The following is a 20,627-nucleotide window of genomic DNA, read 5'->3' as shown; positions in this document are numbered from 1 at the left end:
TGTGAAGCAACAAGGGCATTGAAAGAGAGATATAATGAAATTTATTACCGTATGTTTTGCAAGTTATTTCCTAAGACAGTAATGAAGCACCACCAACACTCACCATCACCACCACCACCAACAACACTCATAATCACACCACCACCAACACTCACCATCACCACCACCAACAACTGGTGTTTACAAGATGAGTATGCTTTCAAACAGGGGCGACTAAGTGGCGGCCTGCAGGCTTGCTCTCCATGTTAGTTGCACGTAACGTACTGGTCAATTGTAAGTGGTGGAGGTGGATTATGCATAATAATGACAGCAGCACTGTCAGGCACAATGTACAGATGACTTGTATTATGGATTTTCATTTTTATTTTCAAAAAAATAACTTTGGTCACAATAATATGCAGAAATCAGCCATATAAAGAGAGAGTGTGTCAAGTAAGTTGAATGCTACAGGGAAATTTTTTTTTACACGAAGAGGAGAGCGCTGATTAGCTGCGAACATACTTGAGTATATCGCTATCATTGGCGGAGAGAATGTAAACGATCACGGCCACTGTCGGCAAGTCCTGAGTGTTCTGTCTTGCAACTTCTGCCTTGTATTAGAGATTTACATTTTTTCCAGTAACAAACAACTTCAGGAGAGGACCAAAGAGTTCTATAATGAATCAGCGTTATGCAGAGTAGCGCTAATCAGGGTAATACAGTAATTATCTATGATAATTTGGATATGAATGTTCCCGAATCAGTAAATTTTGTACCATAACGGACTTACGTCTGTTATTTCTTACTTTAAAGGACCCAAATCCTTTTACATGAACTTAGACCAAATGGCTCAAAATGTCTGTGAAAGTTAAGGATCATTATAGACACTGTCCATTATATTGGGGGTTCAGTGTAATTCATAAAAAATCAATTTCATGATAACACTACATTATACATAATGTAGAAAATTGATTTAACTTTCAGAAAAATTTTATTTTTACTTATCTTTCTCTATAAATATTATTTCCAAGTCAATAAAATGACAACTTATCAGAAACTCATTATGTGAATCCCACAATAAACTATATGATAGGCACAATAGAAAGTAGACTCATCTGACATCAAGCCAATACAAACTCTACGGACACTCAGCTACAGCAACAGTTCATTACAGAGGCCAGACCACTACTTTGAGGATGTGGACACTGTCATACAACAGTTGAGCACAAGGTTTGATCCAGAAAAGAGTAATCTAAAGTGCCACATGGCAATGGAAGCCATATCACCATTGGAAAGGTTGATGAAATTGTTGCCAACCTGTATTCAAAGCTCAGTACACTGTATGGGCAAACCAAAACTTCAAATCCCTTTGTTCAAAACATAAACAGGGCAGCCTTCCTCAATGAAGCAAAGGAGGCATACTGCGGCATGGCGACATCACGTACACATACGTTCTCAGAGGTATTTGTTTTGCTCAAACTCCTTCTTTGTCTGCCTTATATCAAGCTGTGAGTGTGCGCTCCTATAATGTACCAGATAAATGTTATTAGATACAATAAGTAGTTACCTATTATGCATCTAATAAAATTTTTCGGGGCAATTGCAGTTACTTACTAATGTGCAGTCCTTTCAATGGAATATTTAGCCAAATACCATATCCCTGTGCAACCTAACACAGGAATATGAAAAGGAAACTCTTAAGTCTGGGGGAAAAAATAACAAATGAGGGAAAATGACTGAATGAGCTTTAAATAGTTGTCAAAAATAACAAAAATTATTGACACTAACAACTACACGATACTGTACCTGTTTCAATACATCACTGCTGTCAGACTTCCAGTTGTGGCTTTTATATGGCTTAAAAATGTGGTATGTATGAAATAAGCTCGTGTTATTCCTGAGGTTATATTTACATACCTGAAGACATAATGTTGTGATCCCGGTCAGTTGAAAAATTATGTTGGGAAATAGAATCCATAACTTCACATAAGGCAGCATCTTGTACACAAAAGAGCAGTCCCCCTGTAATTATAAATATAATAATACAGTATACATTGACATTTACAATTAACACTTTCTTCTTACCCAATTAACCTTTCTGGGCTTCTTTGACCATATGATTCACTTACCTATCCATCAATAAACAGTAATTTACTCCTTCCATTTTACTACTGCTTAGAATACTTAGTCTTATACCACTGGTGTACACTATAAGACACAGGCATTTTTTAGGGAAAATAAATGTCATACACTGACAAATATGGTAAAGACAATTTTATACATACTTTTTTTTTTTTCATGTTATACACTGTAGCTGAACTAACATCATACCATTCATGGAGCTTGTGAACAGAAACACCAAACTCCAACTGTGTCTGCAGCTCTACTTTCTCTATCAGTAAATGTGTGTGTCTCTTCCTCTGGGAAGAACTAAAGCCAGGAATATTTAATGGTCATTTATAAGACATTATATACTGTAAATTCGGAGTAAACAATTACAGACCAGAAACAATTGGAAAATATGCCACCAAGCAGCCAACCATAAAACTATAGTATGAGGTTTGCTGAATAATGCTTTTGTATCACCATCATTATAAATGTTTTACAGCCAATTTTCACATTTGCATGGATTGGCCACGATTACATGAGGGCCGTTTTACATGCTGCATGATCTCGAGCAGCCTCTCTCATCAGCTAACGTCATGTCTTACAAACTCTCCCCATGTCATTGTTGGCCTCATGCTCTCCTCCCCTCTACATTTAAACTTCTGCACCTCTTGATCCAGCTGGTCTTATCCATTTTCTCCACATGCCTAAACCGTCTTAACCTGCCTCTACACAGAACTCCACCAATTCCCTCAATACCCAGCTGCTCTCTTAGCTCCAACCATGGTTTCCTATCTTTCAGGATCATATTGCACATTCATCTCACTATTCTCATTTCAGCTAGCTCAAACCTGCATATGGCTTCCTCTTTAATTGCCTATGTTTCACTGTCATGCAACATCACACTTCCATGCCAGTTGCATACATCTTTACTTTCAAGCAGAGGAAATGCCGTCTTGCTGTCAATAAAGGCAGCAACTCCGTAAACTTCCTCCAGCCACTGAGCTAGTTTAATTATCACCTCCAACACTGATATATCATCCACATAACAGAACTTACTGACAAAGTCCTGGGAATTATCCTCAATGTTATGTTGCTCCAGCCTTGCTAAGACCATCATCATCAAAAAAGGGTTTTTGTCTATGGCTGGTATGGTCATGTCTATTTCACTTTTCAAGGAATACAACACCTTCACCCCACAATATAAATGAGGAAAACCTGTACTTAATATATACAGTATAAATGCAATTTACCTAGTAGCATTTGAGTGTTAGCCGGATCTGTCTCCACCTGCAGAGCACTTGTGAGAAGGTTCACGAGTTGGGGACGAAGATGTGACAGGGCCAGTCTTTCACCACTGTTACTGCCAACTTCTTTTACCTGTAGACCCTGAGAAAAGAAAATTCTGCTTCTGAGACAAAGTACTTTTAAGAATTGTTATGTATAGCTAAGTATTGTTGTGTTGACCTTCAGTTTATGCAGTAGGTTATAGGTGGTGCCACTGTGTCACACATGGGACACACTATTCACTCAAATATAATTCAATATGTTGTAGTTACAAGAACCACTTTCTTCTATGAGATTACACATTACTGTACTATGTGGTAGTACTTTACAGGCTTTCAGTTATTTAAAGACTAAGGATTTAATTCACATACTGTATAGGAAGTCCTTGTTTATCACATGTTTGCAGATTTCAGTTTTGATTCATTGAAACTGTTACAATGAAAAAAAATTTTTGCAATGCTATCATAAGAAAAATTCAAACTGTACATGTGAATTACTTTCACCTAAGTGCCAATCAATGAGAACCTTTGATTGATTGACTGATTGACTGACTGACTGATTGATTGATTCATTCATTCATTCATTGATTAAATAAAATATCCGGTGTCACAGCCTGTGGCCATTTGACACAGAAAATGAAACTCATAATTTAAAACTATGATATAAATAAAACAAAATTATATTCGTTTAAATATCAAAATTAAAATAATATAAAATCCCATATTTATTTAAAAATCACAAGTGGTTAAGTACCTATATTGCAATTAAAATTGTAAAAAGTCCACCATCAGGTACTGAACTTCTTTTGCTGAGCACCTCTGAGATGGAGAAGGAGCCTTACCTCTGCTGGCACTCAGCTATAAAATGACCCCTCAAGTGCCCATGACTGGGACACTCTACCAGCAAGCGTCTCAAAAGTCAGTGGCACCAGGCAGTCATCACAATAGGGCTGTGGTCCTCCAGCCATAAGGAAACTGAGTGAGGTGAGTGTGGCCAACACGTAAATGGGTAAGGCAGTCTCATAGCTGCGGGACATCCAAGGATATTCCCACGGATAAATCTTTGTTGTAATCTCTCATAACTAGTTAGGAACAAATAAACTGTCCCATTGTAACTGCCAGGAGGCCCAGATGGCAGACCTGACTGCGGGGAAGAAATCTTGGTGACGGAGGAAGCATAAAGGAGCATGACGAGAGGCAGAAGACTTGGCCACCTTGTCAGCCCTCTTATGGACAGGAAACCAACAGAAATACATTATGGCCCTGTCAACAGAGGACCACTTGCCAGTTATAAATGTCTATAATGAGCAGGTGAATGGGACTGAAAGATTCCAGGGAAGACAGTGCTGCTCTAGAATCACTAAAAATAGTAAAACTCCAAAGCCTAATGGGTGCTGATTTCTTTATAGGGTAGGTGTATAGCAGAGAGCTCTGCAGTAAAAATAGATACAAAGGTGGGAAGTCCCCCAATGAAGCTAAAATCAAGGAAGACAGCTCCAAAGCTAATGCCAGTTGTATCAGATTTGAAGCCACCTGTATAAACAAATAATCAGAAACAAATTTATTAAAAATGTGAGTCTACCCTCAAGTCCGTGCTTTATTAATAAAGTAATAAAGCACGGACTGGAGGGGAGACTGTCACATTTTTAATAAAATTGTTTCTGATTATTTGTGAGAGAATTTTCCAATTATTATTTATTTGTATGTGTTTTGTGTGTGTGTGTACTGTATTTACAATACAGGTAAAGGAAATTACTGTCTCTAGAATGAATGGCTCCCTGTCTCAGCTGCAAAAATTCTGGCAACTTTAAAACTACCCACAGACATTCTTGGGTACATCCAGGGTGTCATCCACAAATAATAGAGGACTGCGAAATAAAAATCCGCGAACTTGAGGGGCCCTACCTGTACCTGTACTATAAATTTAAAGTTTAACCTCATTCGTAAGTTGGACATACGTAAGTCGGGGACCTCCTGTACATTTCTTTATGTTGGTATGTGTAGTTTTGACTAAAGGTGCCACTGGGACAATTACTTATACCTCTGATTTGTAGAAGCTGAAGAAAAAGAATGTTACTTGAAGATTTAAAGGAATGACTGAGATAAAGTAGTAGAAGGTGAAGAGGAATGGGAGCAATTAAAGAGAGCTGTCCTAGAAAATACATAGATGGTGTATCAGTGTAAGAGAGAAAGAAAGGAAAACAAGAAGAAGGAATGGTTGACTGAGAGACTGGCAGCATTTTTGAAGGTAAAGAAGGCATATGAGTACAAGCTGTGAGCAAAGAGTGATGAAAGAAGGAGAGACTACATTACAGATTACTATTACAACCCTGGATATATTTCCCAAGTACACTATGTAGACAGGTAATCTTTTTATACCTCAGGGAGTAGCAACACTGCCTTGCCAGCTCAGTGGGTGCTTGGAAGTCGCACAAACAATGATCAGTTCCCACTCTGCAAAAGTAGGTTGCCATTAAACTTGCTTCAAATTTTTCTGATGGCAACTGCAACACCATGCCATAAGGTAATCATGGCTAACCCATGCAAGTGTGGAAAAGTAGCTGGCAAAGCAGTGTTGCTACTCCCTGAAGTAATCAAAGATTACCCACCTACTTACATTCCTTCCATCCCATAAGGAGCTTTGGAGCATTGGAGGCTAATTTCCATTTTAGTCTTGTTTGAGGAATGCAATCCCCAGTTCATGTCAGATACATCCACCCACACTGGTAAGTCAATGAACAGAGATGTCTCTTGAACATTGGAAGACAAGTACAGCACAGGTATCCCATATCCTCCCATCACTTCAGTGCAGAGCAAAGTCTGTGTGGCACACAAACATGGCTGATGTGATGCCATGGCCTGTTGAGTTCTACCATAAACAGTAATCATTATTACTCAAGATCCCTTGACAATGACTTTGTTCATTTATCCTTATCATCATGATCATCATTTTATGGCCATCTTCTCCCCTCTATGTGTTAACTATGATTATCTGATGGCACAGTGTCCTAGCTGCCATCAGGTAAATTTGAAGCAAGTTATATGGCTGGATGTCCATCTTAGGACCAACCCACTTTTACAGAGTGGAAACTAGTCATTATATGTAGGACTTCCAAGTACCCAATTAGCCAGAGTGGCTTTGTCACAACTTCCTGAAGTACCTGGAATCAAAGATTACAGATACATTCTTCATTGCAAGTTTGCTATGCCCAAAAAATATAATGAATCATTTAAACAGTTTCAAACACTTATCTTGAAGGCTAACTTGGGTTTTCAACCAAACGACCTCATGAGCATAATACTGTTCTGTAGTAAGTTGCATAGAGAGGGTATCAAAGAAAGCTTTTGGAGAATAAAAAGAATTTGCTTGAGTTATATATGAATATGGAATAATATAATGATATAGTTCACAGAAAAGCAGTGTGGGAGGTAAATGGAAGATGCTGAACATATTTCAGAGCTTTTATACCCAGAGTAAGGTGTGTGTTGCAAAGAGGGAAACTAGTTCCTGAGGTCAGTAGGACTGCACTAAGGATGTGTAATGACACCTTTGTTTATTCAATATTTTTAATGGATGGAGTAGTTAGGAAGGTAAAGCAAAAGTAATGGTGAGGGGAGCAAGTTTGGGAAATAGTGATATGGGATGGGTGTAACAGCTAGAAAGACATGTTCTAATCAGACTTCCTGCCTCTACAGGGCAAATGTTGCTTCCAATGTACAATATAATGGAGATGGTAGGGATTCCCAATTGCCAGAGCAGCCCTCAGCTGCTAAATATGGGGGTATGTACTATTACTGGCCACCATGACTGGAAATCTCAACCCCTCATGATCTTTCAACACAAATAGCATTGTTTAAAATTTCATCCCCTTGCAGTCTTTCGACGCAGGTTGCGTCGGTAACAGGAACAGTTTCCATTTTAGTAAACATTGGATAGAGCAATCCAGACCCAAATTGCACCCTTAAAGACACTTCTGCCAACCCAAGAGGCTAGTGGGAGGAACTTAGGTGGTTGATAGGGCCGGTCCACTGTTACCACATTTCTGCTTTTGTGAAGGGTGCTCTCAGTGTGAGATATGGCTGAGAGGGAGGGGTTGCACAAGCACAGGAGCACTTAATGATTTAATTTACGTCATAAGACCATGAGAGTTAACACTCAGGAAAGGAGAGGGGCACACCCCAGGTGAAGGAGGCACAGTTAGGTGTGTACAAATGTATATACAGGTAATCATTTTAGATTTATGAAGTTGTTTTGGTTGTGGAAAATCTTTTCTGCATTTATTTGTTTGATTATGATTGCATGATAATATCATAGACACCAAATTATAAATATAATGCTAAGATCACCATTATAAAGTGTGCATGTTGATTATTAACTAACCTGAAAGTGAAGTGGTAATGGGAGAATTGAGAGAAGAACATGAGTGGCAGCACGACGAAGAAGAGTAACTGGCAGGTGAGATGGGGCATTAAGTTCTCCTTCTGGTAGTACACACTCCAGTACCCCTAAAACACTGGGAACCAAACTGACCACACCCTGCAGGTCCAAGCGAAACAAATCCACTCCATTCACCAGGATACTTGCAGCAGTCTCGCTACAAATCCCATTCTGAAATAAATATACATCCCGTATAGTGATCAAAGAATGAAATATAAGTTCTAGACCTTGAATATGTGAGCCAAAGCATAAGGGGTTTCCCTAGTATGTAACTCCTAAACCATGTATAAATGATCACTCAATGCTCTAGATGTATTTCTGGAAAATGGTGCACAATAAGAAACCAGTCTACAATAGGTCAGCATTTATAACAGTACAGTACTACTGTATGTCTTATCTATGAGTAACATATAGGGCTTCATTGGGTATCAATACTAGCACTAATAATGATACTGTATCACCATAAATGTATTGAAACATTCTATAAATAGAAAAAAATTTCCTTAATAATAATGGATATAAGAAATACAATAAATATCAACCAGTGCATTAAGTTGTGAACTTGTGTAAAATTGCTCTCACTTCTAACAAAGTCCTACTCCTACTATACAGTCGGGGTCAAAAGTTCGCTCCCGCCCAAAATGAAGCAGCATCGACCCCAAATGAGATGAAACAGTCAGGGTAAGTCACTTTGGAGACTCAATCCCATGACTCAGTTTCACCACGGAAGCGAACATTTGTCCCCGCCTGTACAAGAAGCTTGACTGATTTTCCATCTTCTCCAGTGAAATGTTCCTGAAAAAAGAGTTGTTTTGGTCACTGTTAACAAAGTGGTAGATTGAGCAAAGCCCTCATCTTGTATGCATTCTTGAATGGTTCAGATGGATGGCATATCAACACCCAAGCTAGAACCAATATCAACTTGACACTCTTCTGCCCACAGATGTCTTATGACTTGCATTTTTACTTTCACTCCAATGCTTTTCCTTGATTGCTTGGTCACATTACCAGCAGGTGTTCTCAGACATTATTAGTCATAAATAAGTTGAAAAGTTTGTACAGTAAGCTCACCATTTATGCCAATCTAAACAACATTGTTTCATTATGATGATGTTGTTAATCTAATAGTACTGTATACATGGTCCACTTTATGTAATGTTAAGTCATGCATGTTCTTCATAATAATGTTTGGATGTTGTCTATTAGCAAATTCAGTTAAATGAGAGGACCCTATTTCTAACAGATATTTTTTTTTACAATACAATAAATATTCGGTCTAATGCGGTTGGAACATGAAATCAAATTCTGCACCACTTCCTGTCTCTCAGCACAATTGTTCCTTATCAAATGTGAGTCTGCCTTTATGTACAGGGAGTCCCCAGGTTACCAATGGGTTCCGTTCCTGAGGACGATCTTAAGTCTGATTTGTACGTAAGTCAGAGCACATGCTATATGCAGACCGTACTTACAGAACAATGTTTAAAATAACACTACATAGCCTAAGTCCTTTTATACATCTAAAATCACTTAATTTAAGACAAAAGAAGAAATAGAATGACAAAATACAGTAAATGAAAGAAAAAAATAAGTCATCAGGTAAATAAAATACACTGTAAATTTCAAGTTTAACCTCGTTCGTATCGGCGGGCATTCGTAATTCGGGGACCTCCTGTACACAACTATTTGTAACATTAATTTGCCCACCACAAAGGCACTGAGCCTCACACAGCCTGCCACCTGAGTCCAATCCTCTCTCATAAGAAATTAACCCTCCTAAATATTCCTGAGATTTACATCTAAATACTGCCAAGTTGTCTAGGTTAACTGGCTAGCCAAGCTGGGTCAGCATGCCACTGACTCCACCTCGGAGTACTGTATAGAAAATGAGTTTTTGAGTGCACTAGCCTGGCTGGCCACTCAAAGACAAAGCATGACAAGCCCCACTTCAAGAGTGGTAATGTGAATTGTTTCATTCAGAATTTTGCTCTATAACCCTTAAATAGCGGCCAACATCAACTGATGTTAGCTGTAGAGACCATGGCCAACACCAATGGATATTTCATGTTCTTTGTGTTCCAGTTTTTATGCATATGGGGGCAGATTAGGGAATACTTACCCACCATATGAGGGTTATATTGAATAGAAATTTGGTTAATAAATTTTCATACCATAAAACATAAAGCTCGTTAAATCAAATTCTACTTCATCAGTTACTAATTTAGTGGGACTTTACTTTACCAGGTAAACAAAGCTTAAATACAGTTCTCATTTCAAATACATTGTCATCCAAAAGCTTTCTCATGTACACCTTTAGTTAGTAAAAAATAAATAAATAAAAACAAATACAAAAAATTTGGAACTTTTTAAAGTAATGATCCATTTTTATGACAAGTTATTCATTTTCTGTCAATCACACATTCAAGGTGACCTCATAAATCTATGTATAGTTCACCCATTAATTTTTCTGCTTGAAATACACTTCCAAAAATGAAAGTATACCCACCTGGAGACGACTGTTTTAGGGTGTTGGAGGCACAGCGGTAATGCATGTATTGTATCTCTCACCACTATGTTATGGGTTCAAGTCCTGAATCATGACACATGTGAAAAGGGTGTTATCCAATATGATCCTATCAAACATCACAGATTTCCTCTGGGTACTTCAGTTTCTACCTGTACTAGCACTGGATTATCATTTCTTAATATATTAAGCCTATAACATGGAGACTCTAAAGTTTAAGGCTCATAGTAATTTTTCATAACCCTTTGCCTGCAGGTTACAGTAAATTTGTTGTGCATTGTCAGAGCAATTAGCATTAAAAATTACCGTTCTTGAAAAAATAATTTTCATCTCACAAAAATAAAGATAGGCGTGCAGGCCAATGGGAAACGAATAAATAAATAATTTATCAAGTTTGGTTTAAACAAAGTGAAGAGATCCTGTACCAGATGAAATGGATTGAGATGAATGTACTTCCTCCCTGATAACCGTGTGTGTACTGTACAGAGATGCTAGGAGTCCAGGGATGGTGTTGGAGGACCTAGAGGCCTATGGGACACATCTATTACTTGAAGCATAAGTCTAAAAATTTACACCAAAATCTTGGCAGGTTGTTGGCTTATAGCAGCCTCTATAGCAGACCAATCTACTGGCTTATAACAGCTGAAGGGTTAAGTGAGTCTCAAGACAACTTACTCTGATTCCATGACTTCGACTGGACGAGCTATGACCACTTTCATGATGGGAAGCTGAAACTGATGGATCACTCTGGCGAAGACCTTGATGCAGGGCTATATAGAATCGGGCCAAGTACACAGGCAAAATTTCTTCCCCAGTTTTTTTGGAACAAAATATTCTGTGAAGCAAAGAAAAGCACACATGTAGTACACAATACAAGAAAAGAAAAAATAGTATTAATTATTTTGAAATACCAGTTACTAAGTACTGTATAAAGTATCTGATGAGAAATACAGGTATACCCCGTTTATTGCAAGGGATGTGTTCCTAAACGTCATCGTGATTAATGAAATTGCGAATATCGCGACAATTTTGCCTATAAGAATTAACGTAAAGAATAGAGGGGGGACGCATTTCCTGCCCGCAAATTTCACCACATATCTTTCGATATATACTCCTCATTATCCAAGGCTATTAGGGACCAGGGCCGCGTGTATACTGTAGTACCAGTAAATGTAAGGAATAAATAAAAATTATACGCATAAATAAAATTAAGGAAAAAATACCGCATTGCCAGTTGGCAAAAGTTTAACTAGGAGCGGGAAACTGGAGCGGCCAAGGTCGCCGTCGCTACTCACAATCTGGTAGACTCCAGCCAGCAGTCATAAAAAGTGTTAATCATAATTATGTTTTTAACCTCAAGTTATTGAGAGTCTTGGGGCACACATCATGGAGTTCTGCCTGAGGAACTCTGCTACACCAAGACATGTACTCCCAGCGACGACAGTGACCATAGGACTGCATCCACAGTCAATGGTTGCGACCAGATGATGGCGACTTACTCCACAGAGGAACAGGACCCTCGAGCTGCAGCGTCAGTTGATTACTACGACACGCAGGCCCAGGACCTGAACCCCTTCCTGTACACGGGTGACGAGAAGTTCGAGGGCCCGCCATTGACTGACAAGCAGATGTTCGAAGGTTCTGCTAAGAAGTTCCGTCCCCCTAGAAATGGCAGAAGCCGAGCAAACACTCCAAGCGACGCTCCAAGCGACGCCCCAAGCTACAGTCTCCGAAATGGCAGTCGTTAGCAGGATGAAAATTTTCCAACATAATGTCTTACACTGGTCCCTTAATAGACGTAATGAACTGTCTAACTTATACTATCAATTAGACCCAGACATCATTCTGTTAAACAGTACTGGCATAAGGGACGAAAGTAAGCTGAAAATTTTTGGCTACACTGTATACCAGAGGAACATGACGGGTGAGCTGAACGATGGTGTTGCTGTGGCCATCAGGTCACGGCTGAGTCACAGAGTGTTGCTAGACTTCGAGGATTCAGTTATAGGAGTGCAGGTGGAGACAACTAGGGGACCTGTTACCATATGCACAATGTACCTACCTCCCAGATAAAATTAAGAAAGACATCACCGATGGTGTCTACACCACTGTCATCTTTCTTTCACTGAGAATCAGGATACATCGTTGTAGTCCATTGATGTTTTATGGCCAATATGGTTGTGGTGTGCTGGGAAACACTGACTATTTTCTGGAACTTAGTCTCAGCCTCACTTGTTATGGGTCTTGAGAACTATGAGTTGTCAAACCATAAGCTTGTTGATAGTACATGAATCACAAGACCCACTACTCAACATATGAGAAAATATTGAAATGTAATAAAACAAAACCATTTTGTACCTGCACAGTGCACCAAGTGCCTCTGCTCTCCCACTCTGGAAGTGCTGTGGAGTGAGATTAGCAAGACGATCAGCATGAGAATCTCCTGGTGCTGAAGAGTCACTTGATTTTCTGCTGCCCTCACCCGCAAATACAGAGACTGGTCTCCGTGAACCTGAGCCAGCATTACTACCTACATCTGATTCTGGAAGAAATTTGAAATAATCTCATTAAACGATTCATTCTAAGGAGATGCTACGTTGCTCTTGTTAATTTCTTGATACTTTATATTAAGTTGCCAGTCCTGTGTCTTTGAAGCACAACAACCACTTACTATGTTGAGGTCCTGGGCTAGCTTGTAAATTACAGTTGATAAGAGCTGCTTCAAACAGCCAGGGACCAAACAGATGTAGAATACTATTGCATTTGGGTCTTCCATTTGCTAATAACCGAGCAGCATCCTCTGTAAAGCAACAATTAATATAGTCAAACACTAATCTAGATTTCCTAACACACATCTTTTACATATCACATGACAATGACATCTCCCTGATGACTATAGGAAGTTCATGAATGTTTAAGTGTAAGAGTAATAATTTTTCTATATACCACTGGGAATATTACTCTTCATTTCCTGCCAGCAAATGAAATTAATACAAAAGGTCAATAAATATCTCCTCTAATCAACAAAAGGTAAATAGACTGGATGATGATGGGTGTTTATGTTATGTATTATTGAAGTAAGAGTACAGTGCAAGAAGAAGAATTCACTTGTAAGGAGAGAAACTGTGCCATAATCATATCAAACTTCAGGAGGCCATAATTTGGCTCAACCGGAAAAGAGGAATTTCAACATCAATCCTCCATTTATGGCATTGGGGTCCTTGCTCTGCAGCTCTTGTAATTCAAAGCCAACCATGAACTGAGAGAGGCTGTGATACACAAGCCCCAAAATGAAAATTGATCCTAGCTGCTACCAAGTAGAACTCACTAACTCATTTAACAGATCTGATGTAACTAAGTCTTCCTCTAATGCTGACAGAATATTTGAGATGTAAGCCTTTAAACTTAAAGGGTATATAAGTTAGGCTCAAAGACTGAAAAATGACAAGATCACATTGCCATTTTTAAAATAACCAGAAAATGAAATTTCTCAATAGTTAAGTTAGGTTAGGTTAGGTTTCAGGTTATTTTGAAACCATCCACAATGTGTTGTAGTCTTTATTTTTTTCTCAGCGACCGAATTCAGTCTTTGAGCCTAACATGTACACAAGTTGTCTGGTTCAGGTGGTAGATCATAAAACAGGATTTCATATTTCATATCTTCATTTTTACTTTAATCTTCAAATTCATCATAGCTTCACCTCTTATACAGGAAATTCTCTTAAACCCTAGATTACTGTACAGTATAAGATACAATAAACAGTTGGCATACAATAACACTTACCTCCTCTACACTCTGCAGACAGAGAGAAAGAAGATGAAGGGGAGATTTGACGACCTTTCTGGTTGAGGTTATCCAGCGAAGTGTTGGGAACCCCTGCAATATTGTTATTAAACAATAAATGAAGATAAATAATTATATGCTTGTTAGACTCCTTACCACCTCTAAATTCAAAGTTTATCTCTTGTGTTATCCTTGTACAAGTTTCATGGATAATTTAATGTATTAGAATCAATACTGAACAATATTATACTTATCCCACTTGTATTTGGTACCAAGTACCCATAATGAGTGAAATATTGGTACCATTTATTGCCAAACTCACCACCACCGAGAAACTATGAAAATTAAAAACTGTGATTGAAAAAGCCACAATTTGGGAGGGAGATCTGTATCTCAAGGTTCATAAATGTGGTGGTGCTGCATAACAGCTGTCACAGCTATGCAATATCAAAATGCAAGTGCAACAAGCAATGAGAGAAATTTAGATAGAGAAAGTAAACCTTGGTAACCCTCTGAGGTCCATTCCCAGAAATGCAGTCTTGGATCTGCTCATACATACAGAGTCCCTCATTAAGGAACATACCTCCTAATTTATATTGGTAATCAGTTGAGAAATATAATTCAATTTACAGTAGTGTTTGCAGGAACTCAGCCTCCCATAAATTGAGGTATGTTTGTATAATACAAAACAGACAGGAGGTATTTGGTATTATGCAAATCACAAGAACCAATCTAGTAAGAGGGAAGCTCCTGAAACATACTTTCTCTCATGCCAAGGAATCAACACAAGCTTGTACGCTATACCAGAAACATGATCCTGATCAATCTTTATTTCTTGCCAAAGAAACAAGACATCAATCAAAGCAAGACAGGACCAGCACAAAATAACAGGGCTCAGACTCAAAGAAGCAGGGAATTATTAATCACTACATTAATAATTGCTGAAGCAGCAGATATAATACTGATACTAAACTGCAAGGGAATACAATTTCAAAACAATTTAAATGCATGTTGCCCTCACAGGTGTGAGGATGGCCTAGAGCTAACCAAAGCATCAAGGAGATATGTATCTGGATGGGTACCTCACTTATGGGAAATATAAAGGTGGTTTCATAAGTTTTGTCAATTGAAACTGCAATACTGTAACTGAACAGACTAAACCATTATCATCATAATAATCATCACCAACATTTTACTGCCATTTTCCATCCTTTCATGGGTTAGCTGTGATTACCCAATGGCAGCTGTTGGGTAAAACCAGAATGGGTTTCTTCTCTCCCCTGCTCACCACTATAAACCCAGGGTACCAACAAGAAAATACAGCAGACACCAGGGGCTGAGCACAGATTTGTTGAACCAATTGCTATTAAACATGTTGAAGCAAAGTTTTATGGGTGGATGCCCTTCCTCATGCCAACCCACAGGGAGGGAACAGCTCGTAAAGGAGGGTTACAAATCCCTGAGGTAATAATCAAAGACTACCCACCAACCTACTACAAAAAATTTATATCAAAGCTAAGCATATTAAAGGAACAGGAGCTATGAAATGCAGAGCTGCATCAATACAGTTTCTAAAAAACAAAGTCCCATGGCAGGGCAGCTAAGACAGCCAGTGAACCAAGTTTGAGCCAGTATACTCAAGTGGTGATTTATCTCATTGTGTTTTGCACTGTCATTTCTCAGTGACCGATATGTTCAAATGCACATCATGCAGGCATCTTATTTTTCCCAGGCCTCAGTCTAAGTGGTAATAATTTTTACAATGTGGCACACAGTATCTTTTGCAAGAGACCTATGCATCTCAACTTATCATATGCAACTGGCAGCTTAGTCATTTTCCTCTTCACTGTGACTAAATTGACAGTTTGGATTACCTTCTTTTACTGTGAACATTTACTGTGGTTTATCATGTGAATCCATGATAACGCAGTGTTTATACGATCTGCAGATCATGGACATACTTCTGGTAATTCTATGAATCCACCTAAAACGTTTAAGAATGAGGAGAGCAGTGGGAGTATGTGTAGTGAGGCACCAAGATGCATTTATCAACTAAGTAAAAATTACCTGTGCATCTCCAACAGCAAGACTCTACAAACAAGGAAGTACTGAGGTTTTATAAATCTATGCCTCCCTCAATTTATAGAAGGCTTCTGTCCCACACAACCATTCTTAAAACAAAAAGCTACCTGTCATCATAATGTGTCGACAAACCATTCATAAATTGATCCTTCCCAAATAGAGGGATGCCTATACTGTATTATGAAACTGGCAATATTAGAGGTATCTGTTTTAAGCCCTGAAAACATGTTGCACAGCCATGCACTCACCCGTTACTGTAGTGACAAGCATTATAAAACCAGATGAAGACATGGACAAAGAAGGGTGGTTAGAGACTTTATCTAGAACACAACTAAGTAACACTATAGTCTACTTCAAACCTGATTCACTGCTTCCAAAGTTGGAAGTTTATATATAATATCAATTACTTTCTCTGCAGGTTACAATTTAATTTCTAATTGCAAATAGGTGTAGACATGAATCAAGTGCTCTGTGAAAAAATCTACACATGTAACACTAGAAAGAAAACACAGGACATATTACCTAAGAAGGCATCCACCAATCCTGAGACACCTTTCATTGCAGAGAGGAATATAGATGGCAACATCTGGAGACAAGGATGCTGGCTGGGTTCAATAACAAGTGCTGATGAGATGGCATACTTGAGGAAAGCAGGGGTTTTGCTAATGACAGTGTGACGACTCAGATCCACTGGATTTCCTTGAATGAAGCAAAATTTAGGAATTAAAGTTGTTCATTATATAAAACACAATTTACACATTTTACATTCAGCACTTACTGCTATAAAATAGGATGTACTTAATACTAAGAAAGAGGATATAGAGCTTATTATACAGTATTACAACTTATGCAACCAGTTATTCCATATTAATTTTTCCTAAATACTGTATTGTATGTTTTTTGGACCATGAACCTCTATGTGAAAAAGTGAAAGTGGATCCCATAGGCATGGCTACCAATTGAGGTCAGCGTGGACACAGTACACCATATACTAAGCCTTTGGTTCACAAGGAGGCAGAGTGACTGGCACTGCATTCAGTCACCTTCACTTCCCCCAACTTGTACAGTTAAACAACCATTTACAGCTGGGGGGATTGGGAGAGCCCCATGATTGAACCAGTGAGCTATATGACAAAAGACAGGCCCTTTATCCACTTGGCCACCATATTCCAAATCTCTGTGTAATAAAACCTAAAAATCTAACTTGACTTTGTATCTATAAATCTGTAACTTCACACCATTTGAGATTATTACTGGTACTTATGCATTCATAAGGTAATCACTATATGGAAGACTAAAGTATGAAATATCATTGAAGTTTTTGCTAATCCTAGTACTTCTTCTAAGATGTGAAAAATTAGTAAGATTAGTAAAATCCCAAGATTTCAGAATATCTTGGGACCAATATTTTGAATACTAGGCATTATCATCACTAAAAGGTATAATGTTGGGTTCACTTCTTAGATTACCAAATACTGTACAGTATCCTTCCTAAGGAGAAGAGATTAATGAATATAAGTTTTACCTTCTGTTCACTAAAGAGAGACAATAATAATGCAAGACATGGTTGAAGATATAGCTAATCACAAATATACTGTACATCAACAGGAGACTCACCTATGATATGCAAGATGCGATACCAGACTTGTGCAATGCAATCACGACTCATGTTGGTAGGAATGATATTTAGGTCATCTTCTGCTGCTGAAAATGTTCATCAAATGTTACACTGTCATCAACAATTGAACGGAACATTGGGTACAGGTAAATGAATGACTAACATGATCTCATACCTATATTCACATACATCACATTTTGCTCCTGTGAACATTACAAAACCAGCCTCCATACCAATGAAACTCGGATAACCACAATATTTTAACAAAGTTAAACACAGACAGAAAGATAATACATCAGTCAGGTATTATTCACTTTAAAAGTATACTTGAAAAATAGTTCCCAGCACTGAACAATAGTCCTCCATGGCAACTGAATGCCTGTAGGCCATAAAAGTCAATAAAATGGAGAATATTGAACATATTCCAAATCACAAATGAGCAAGCTCCTACAGTCTATCACCATGCAGCTTGATGTGGTTATGACCTTACTCAAGACACTAAAGCCTTCCAGGTGAGCTACTGTAAGAGTGGATTTGTCTCAGCTCAAGCATCAGCTAAGGAAATGTGCAAGGCGATGGAGGATATGAATGTGGAGGCTGTGTTAGTGAAAAAGAGACTTAGAATGACAAAGAGGCACTTCAGATATGAAGTTCCATATGAGGCAATTATGATGCTGTAAGAAGATACAAAATGTCCTTTTTTAATATGGTGGTAGATTCTGCCATCACATTACTCAATGAGAGATTTCAGAGCCTGGGAGAAAATAAGAGACAAATTTGGAGTTCTCTTCACTTCAAAGAAATGTCTTTTGATGCACTCACAACACATTGTCAAGAGCTGAGTGACACCCTGAGCTATGGTGGAGAGTCAAGACATTGATGGAAAGGAACTGGCCATGAAGATGAGAAATCTACCCAAGTTACCCTTTGTGAACATGACAGCATTGGAGCTTCTAAAATATAAACATGAAAATCAAATTAAAGAGCTTTATCAAAATATGTGAATAGCCCTGAGGATAACAGTCACTCTCCCTGTGACTGTGACTACTACAGCAGAGAGGATCTTCTCTAAACTTAAACTTATCAAAACTACTTAAGGTCTATGATGGCTTGCTGTCATCAGCATAAATCATGCCGTTGGGCATCAAGTGCCGTAAAATGATATCAATGACGATTTCACAACAAAGAATGCCAGGAAACATAAATTCTAGATTCTAGAAATACTAATGATGTCACTGTGTGTTAAACAAACCTATTAGATTTTATTTTATTGATAATTAATCCATCTGTTTCATAATTAACATAAAGTGGATGTAATGTCATAATGAATAAGATATGAATGGTAAAATCTAAGCAGTGGATTTAAACAATTGTCCTTGTGAATGAGAAGTTAAAGTAAATACTTTCAGCAAACCTAAAAATATTATGTAAATTACTGAAGTAATAATAAATAGCTACAACAACAAATTGTATAGGGAGGGGAGGAAGATATCTGACTTAGGGCCCCTAAAAACATAGGGCCAGCTCTGCTTGCAGTATCGCTGGCCATCTTTACACTTATCAGTTGCGCATAAAATGCTTCCATTACATTCAACTTTTTAATTTCCACACTCGCTTTCTTAGAACAAACACCTTCTAACTTTCCCTGTTCCTTTTTAGCAATATGTCACACACAAACAATCTGTGCTGCAAGGAACAATATTCCTTGCCATCACCTTTACATCCCTAACAAGCTTCCTGTCTGATATCCTAATAAGTATGTAGTCAATCTAGACTTTTGTGCCACTTGATTCAGACATGATAAACCTAGTTGCTGTCTTCTTAAACAACATTTTTCCACTTTACAGTATGCCCACAACAACTGCTGTAACATTTACAAAACCCTTTTATATATTTGAAATCAGGATACAAATGGATTTTTTAAACATTTTTGAATCATTAACTATTGATTCATACACCTGCAGGATCACTGAGGACAACAGGTGGATGGATAGAGCCCCGATCTGGAAGCTGCAATGTATCTGAATATAGCAGAATTTATTAACAACTCAGAAATATTCATAAAGCCAGGATAATGTACCACTGACATTTCCAGTTTCATAAGAATGTCAAAGTAACAACTGGATTAAAGATCTAAAAACAGTCCAAACCTCTACGTCCACACCCAACTCTTGTAACAATAATTATCTTATACAGTACAGTGCTGGATAAAAAATCAATCTACTAAAATACAACTTACATATAGTGATTTCTGGGAAGGAAGGGCCATACATGAAACCGATGAGCTTGCGAGTCAGAGCAAAGTTTATTCTGTTCCACTGATCAATGAGTCCAACGCGGTGACGCCATCGCTGACAACTCTCCCTGAAAAAAAGTTTGGCCATTGTATACCGTCAACAACAAGACTATGGACCCCCTTGTATGTTTTATGAAGAAGAAAGAAAAAAAAATAAAAGTAAACTTTTAAAATGAGAACATGGATGTAAATAAATGTACATTAAAAACCCCATAATACAAAATAATAGGGGCTCTAGCCCTTACCAATTATGAGGTTTTATGAAATACAAGGGACACTTCTCCCGAGGGGAAAAAATACGGTACTTTTCCGTTATCTGCCCCAATCAAAATCTAAATGTTTCTATGTACAGTACCAGATTTATAGTTATTACAGATAAAGGCTAAACATTGGGCAAAGATGGAAAAAAAAGTGGAAAAAACTGTGACTGTCTCTCATAATCTGAAATTTTACCAAATAATAAGAAATTTTTATATAATTCATAACAGCAAAACATTATGAATTATGAGAGATATTG

At 38.0% G+C, this 20,627-nt stretch overlaps 1 protein-coding gene across 9 annotated transcripts in view; it reads right to left on the bottom strand.

The window, feature by feature from the left end:
* Window positions 1-20,627, bottom strand: part of LOC121861185 (ral GTPase-activating protein subunit beta-like) — a 97,428-nt gene that overhangs the window by 51,465 nt on the left and 25,336 nt on the right. For 7 of the 9 annotated variants that reach the window (XM_042358757.1, XM_042358776.1, XM_042358786.1 and 4 more), the window contains 10 exons: window positions 20,054-20,178; window positions 17,814-17,900; window positions 16,719-16,895; window positions 14,115-14,207; window positions 13,002-13,130; window positions 12,689-12,872; window positions 11,006-11,165; window positions 7,753-7,980; window positions 3,339-3,474; window positions 1,897-2,001 (listed from right to left, as the gene is read on the bottom strand). In XM_042358757.1, the coding sequence (XP_042214691.1) occupies window positions 1,897-2,001; window positions 3,339-3,474; window positions 7,753-7,980; window positions 11,006-11,165; window positions 12,689-12,872; window positions 13,002-13,130; window positions 14,115-14,207; window positions 16,719-16,895; window positions 17,814-17,900; window positions 20,054-20,178 (1,424 nt within the window). The remainder of the gene's footprint in view (window positions 1-1,896; window positions 2,002-3,338; window positions 3,475-7,752; window positions 7,981-11,005; window positions 11,166-12,688; window positions 12,873-13,001; window positions 13,131-14,114; window positions 14,208-16,718; window positions 16,896-17,813; window positions 17,901-20,053; window positions 20,179-20,627) is intronic. The other 2 variants (XM_042358767.1, XM_042358814.1) reach the window with 1 other exon arrangement.

The sequence above is a fragment of the Homarus americanus genome, unplaced genomic scaffold (genome assembly GCF_018991925.1).
Source record: "Homarus americanus isolate GMGI-L3 unplaced genomic scaffold, GMGI_Hamer_2.0 scaffold40248, whole genome shotgun sequence".
In the NCBI taxonomy this organism is placed as follows: Eukaryota; Metazoa; Arthropoda; class Malacostraca; order Decapoda; family Nephropidae; genus Homarus; species Homarus americanus.
This window is presented reverse-complemented; position numbering and strand designations above follow the sequence as displayed.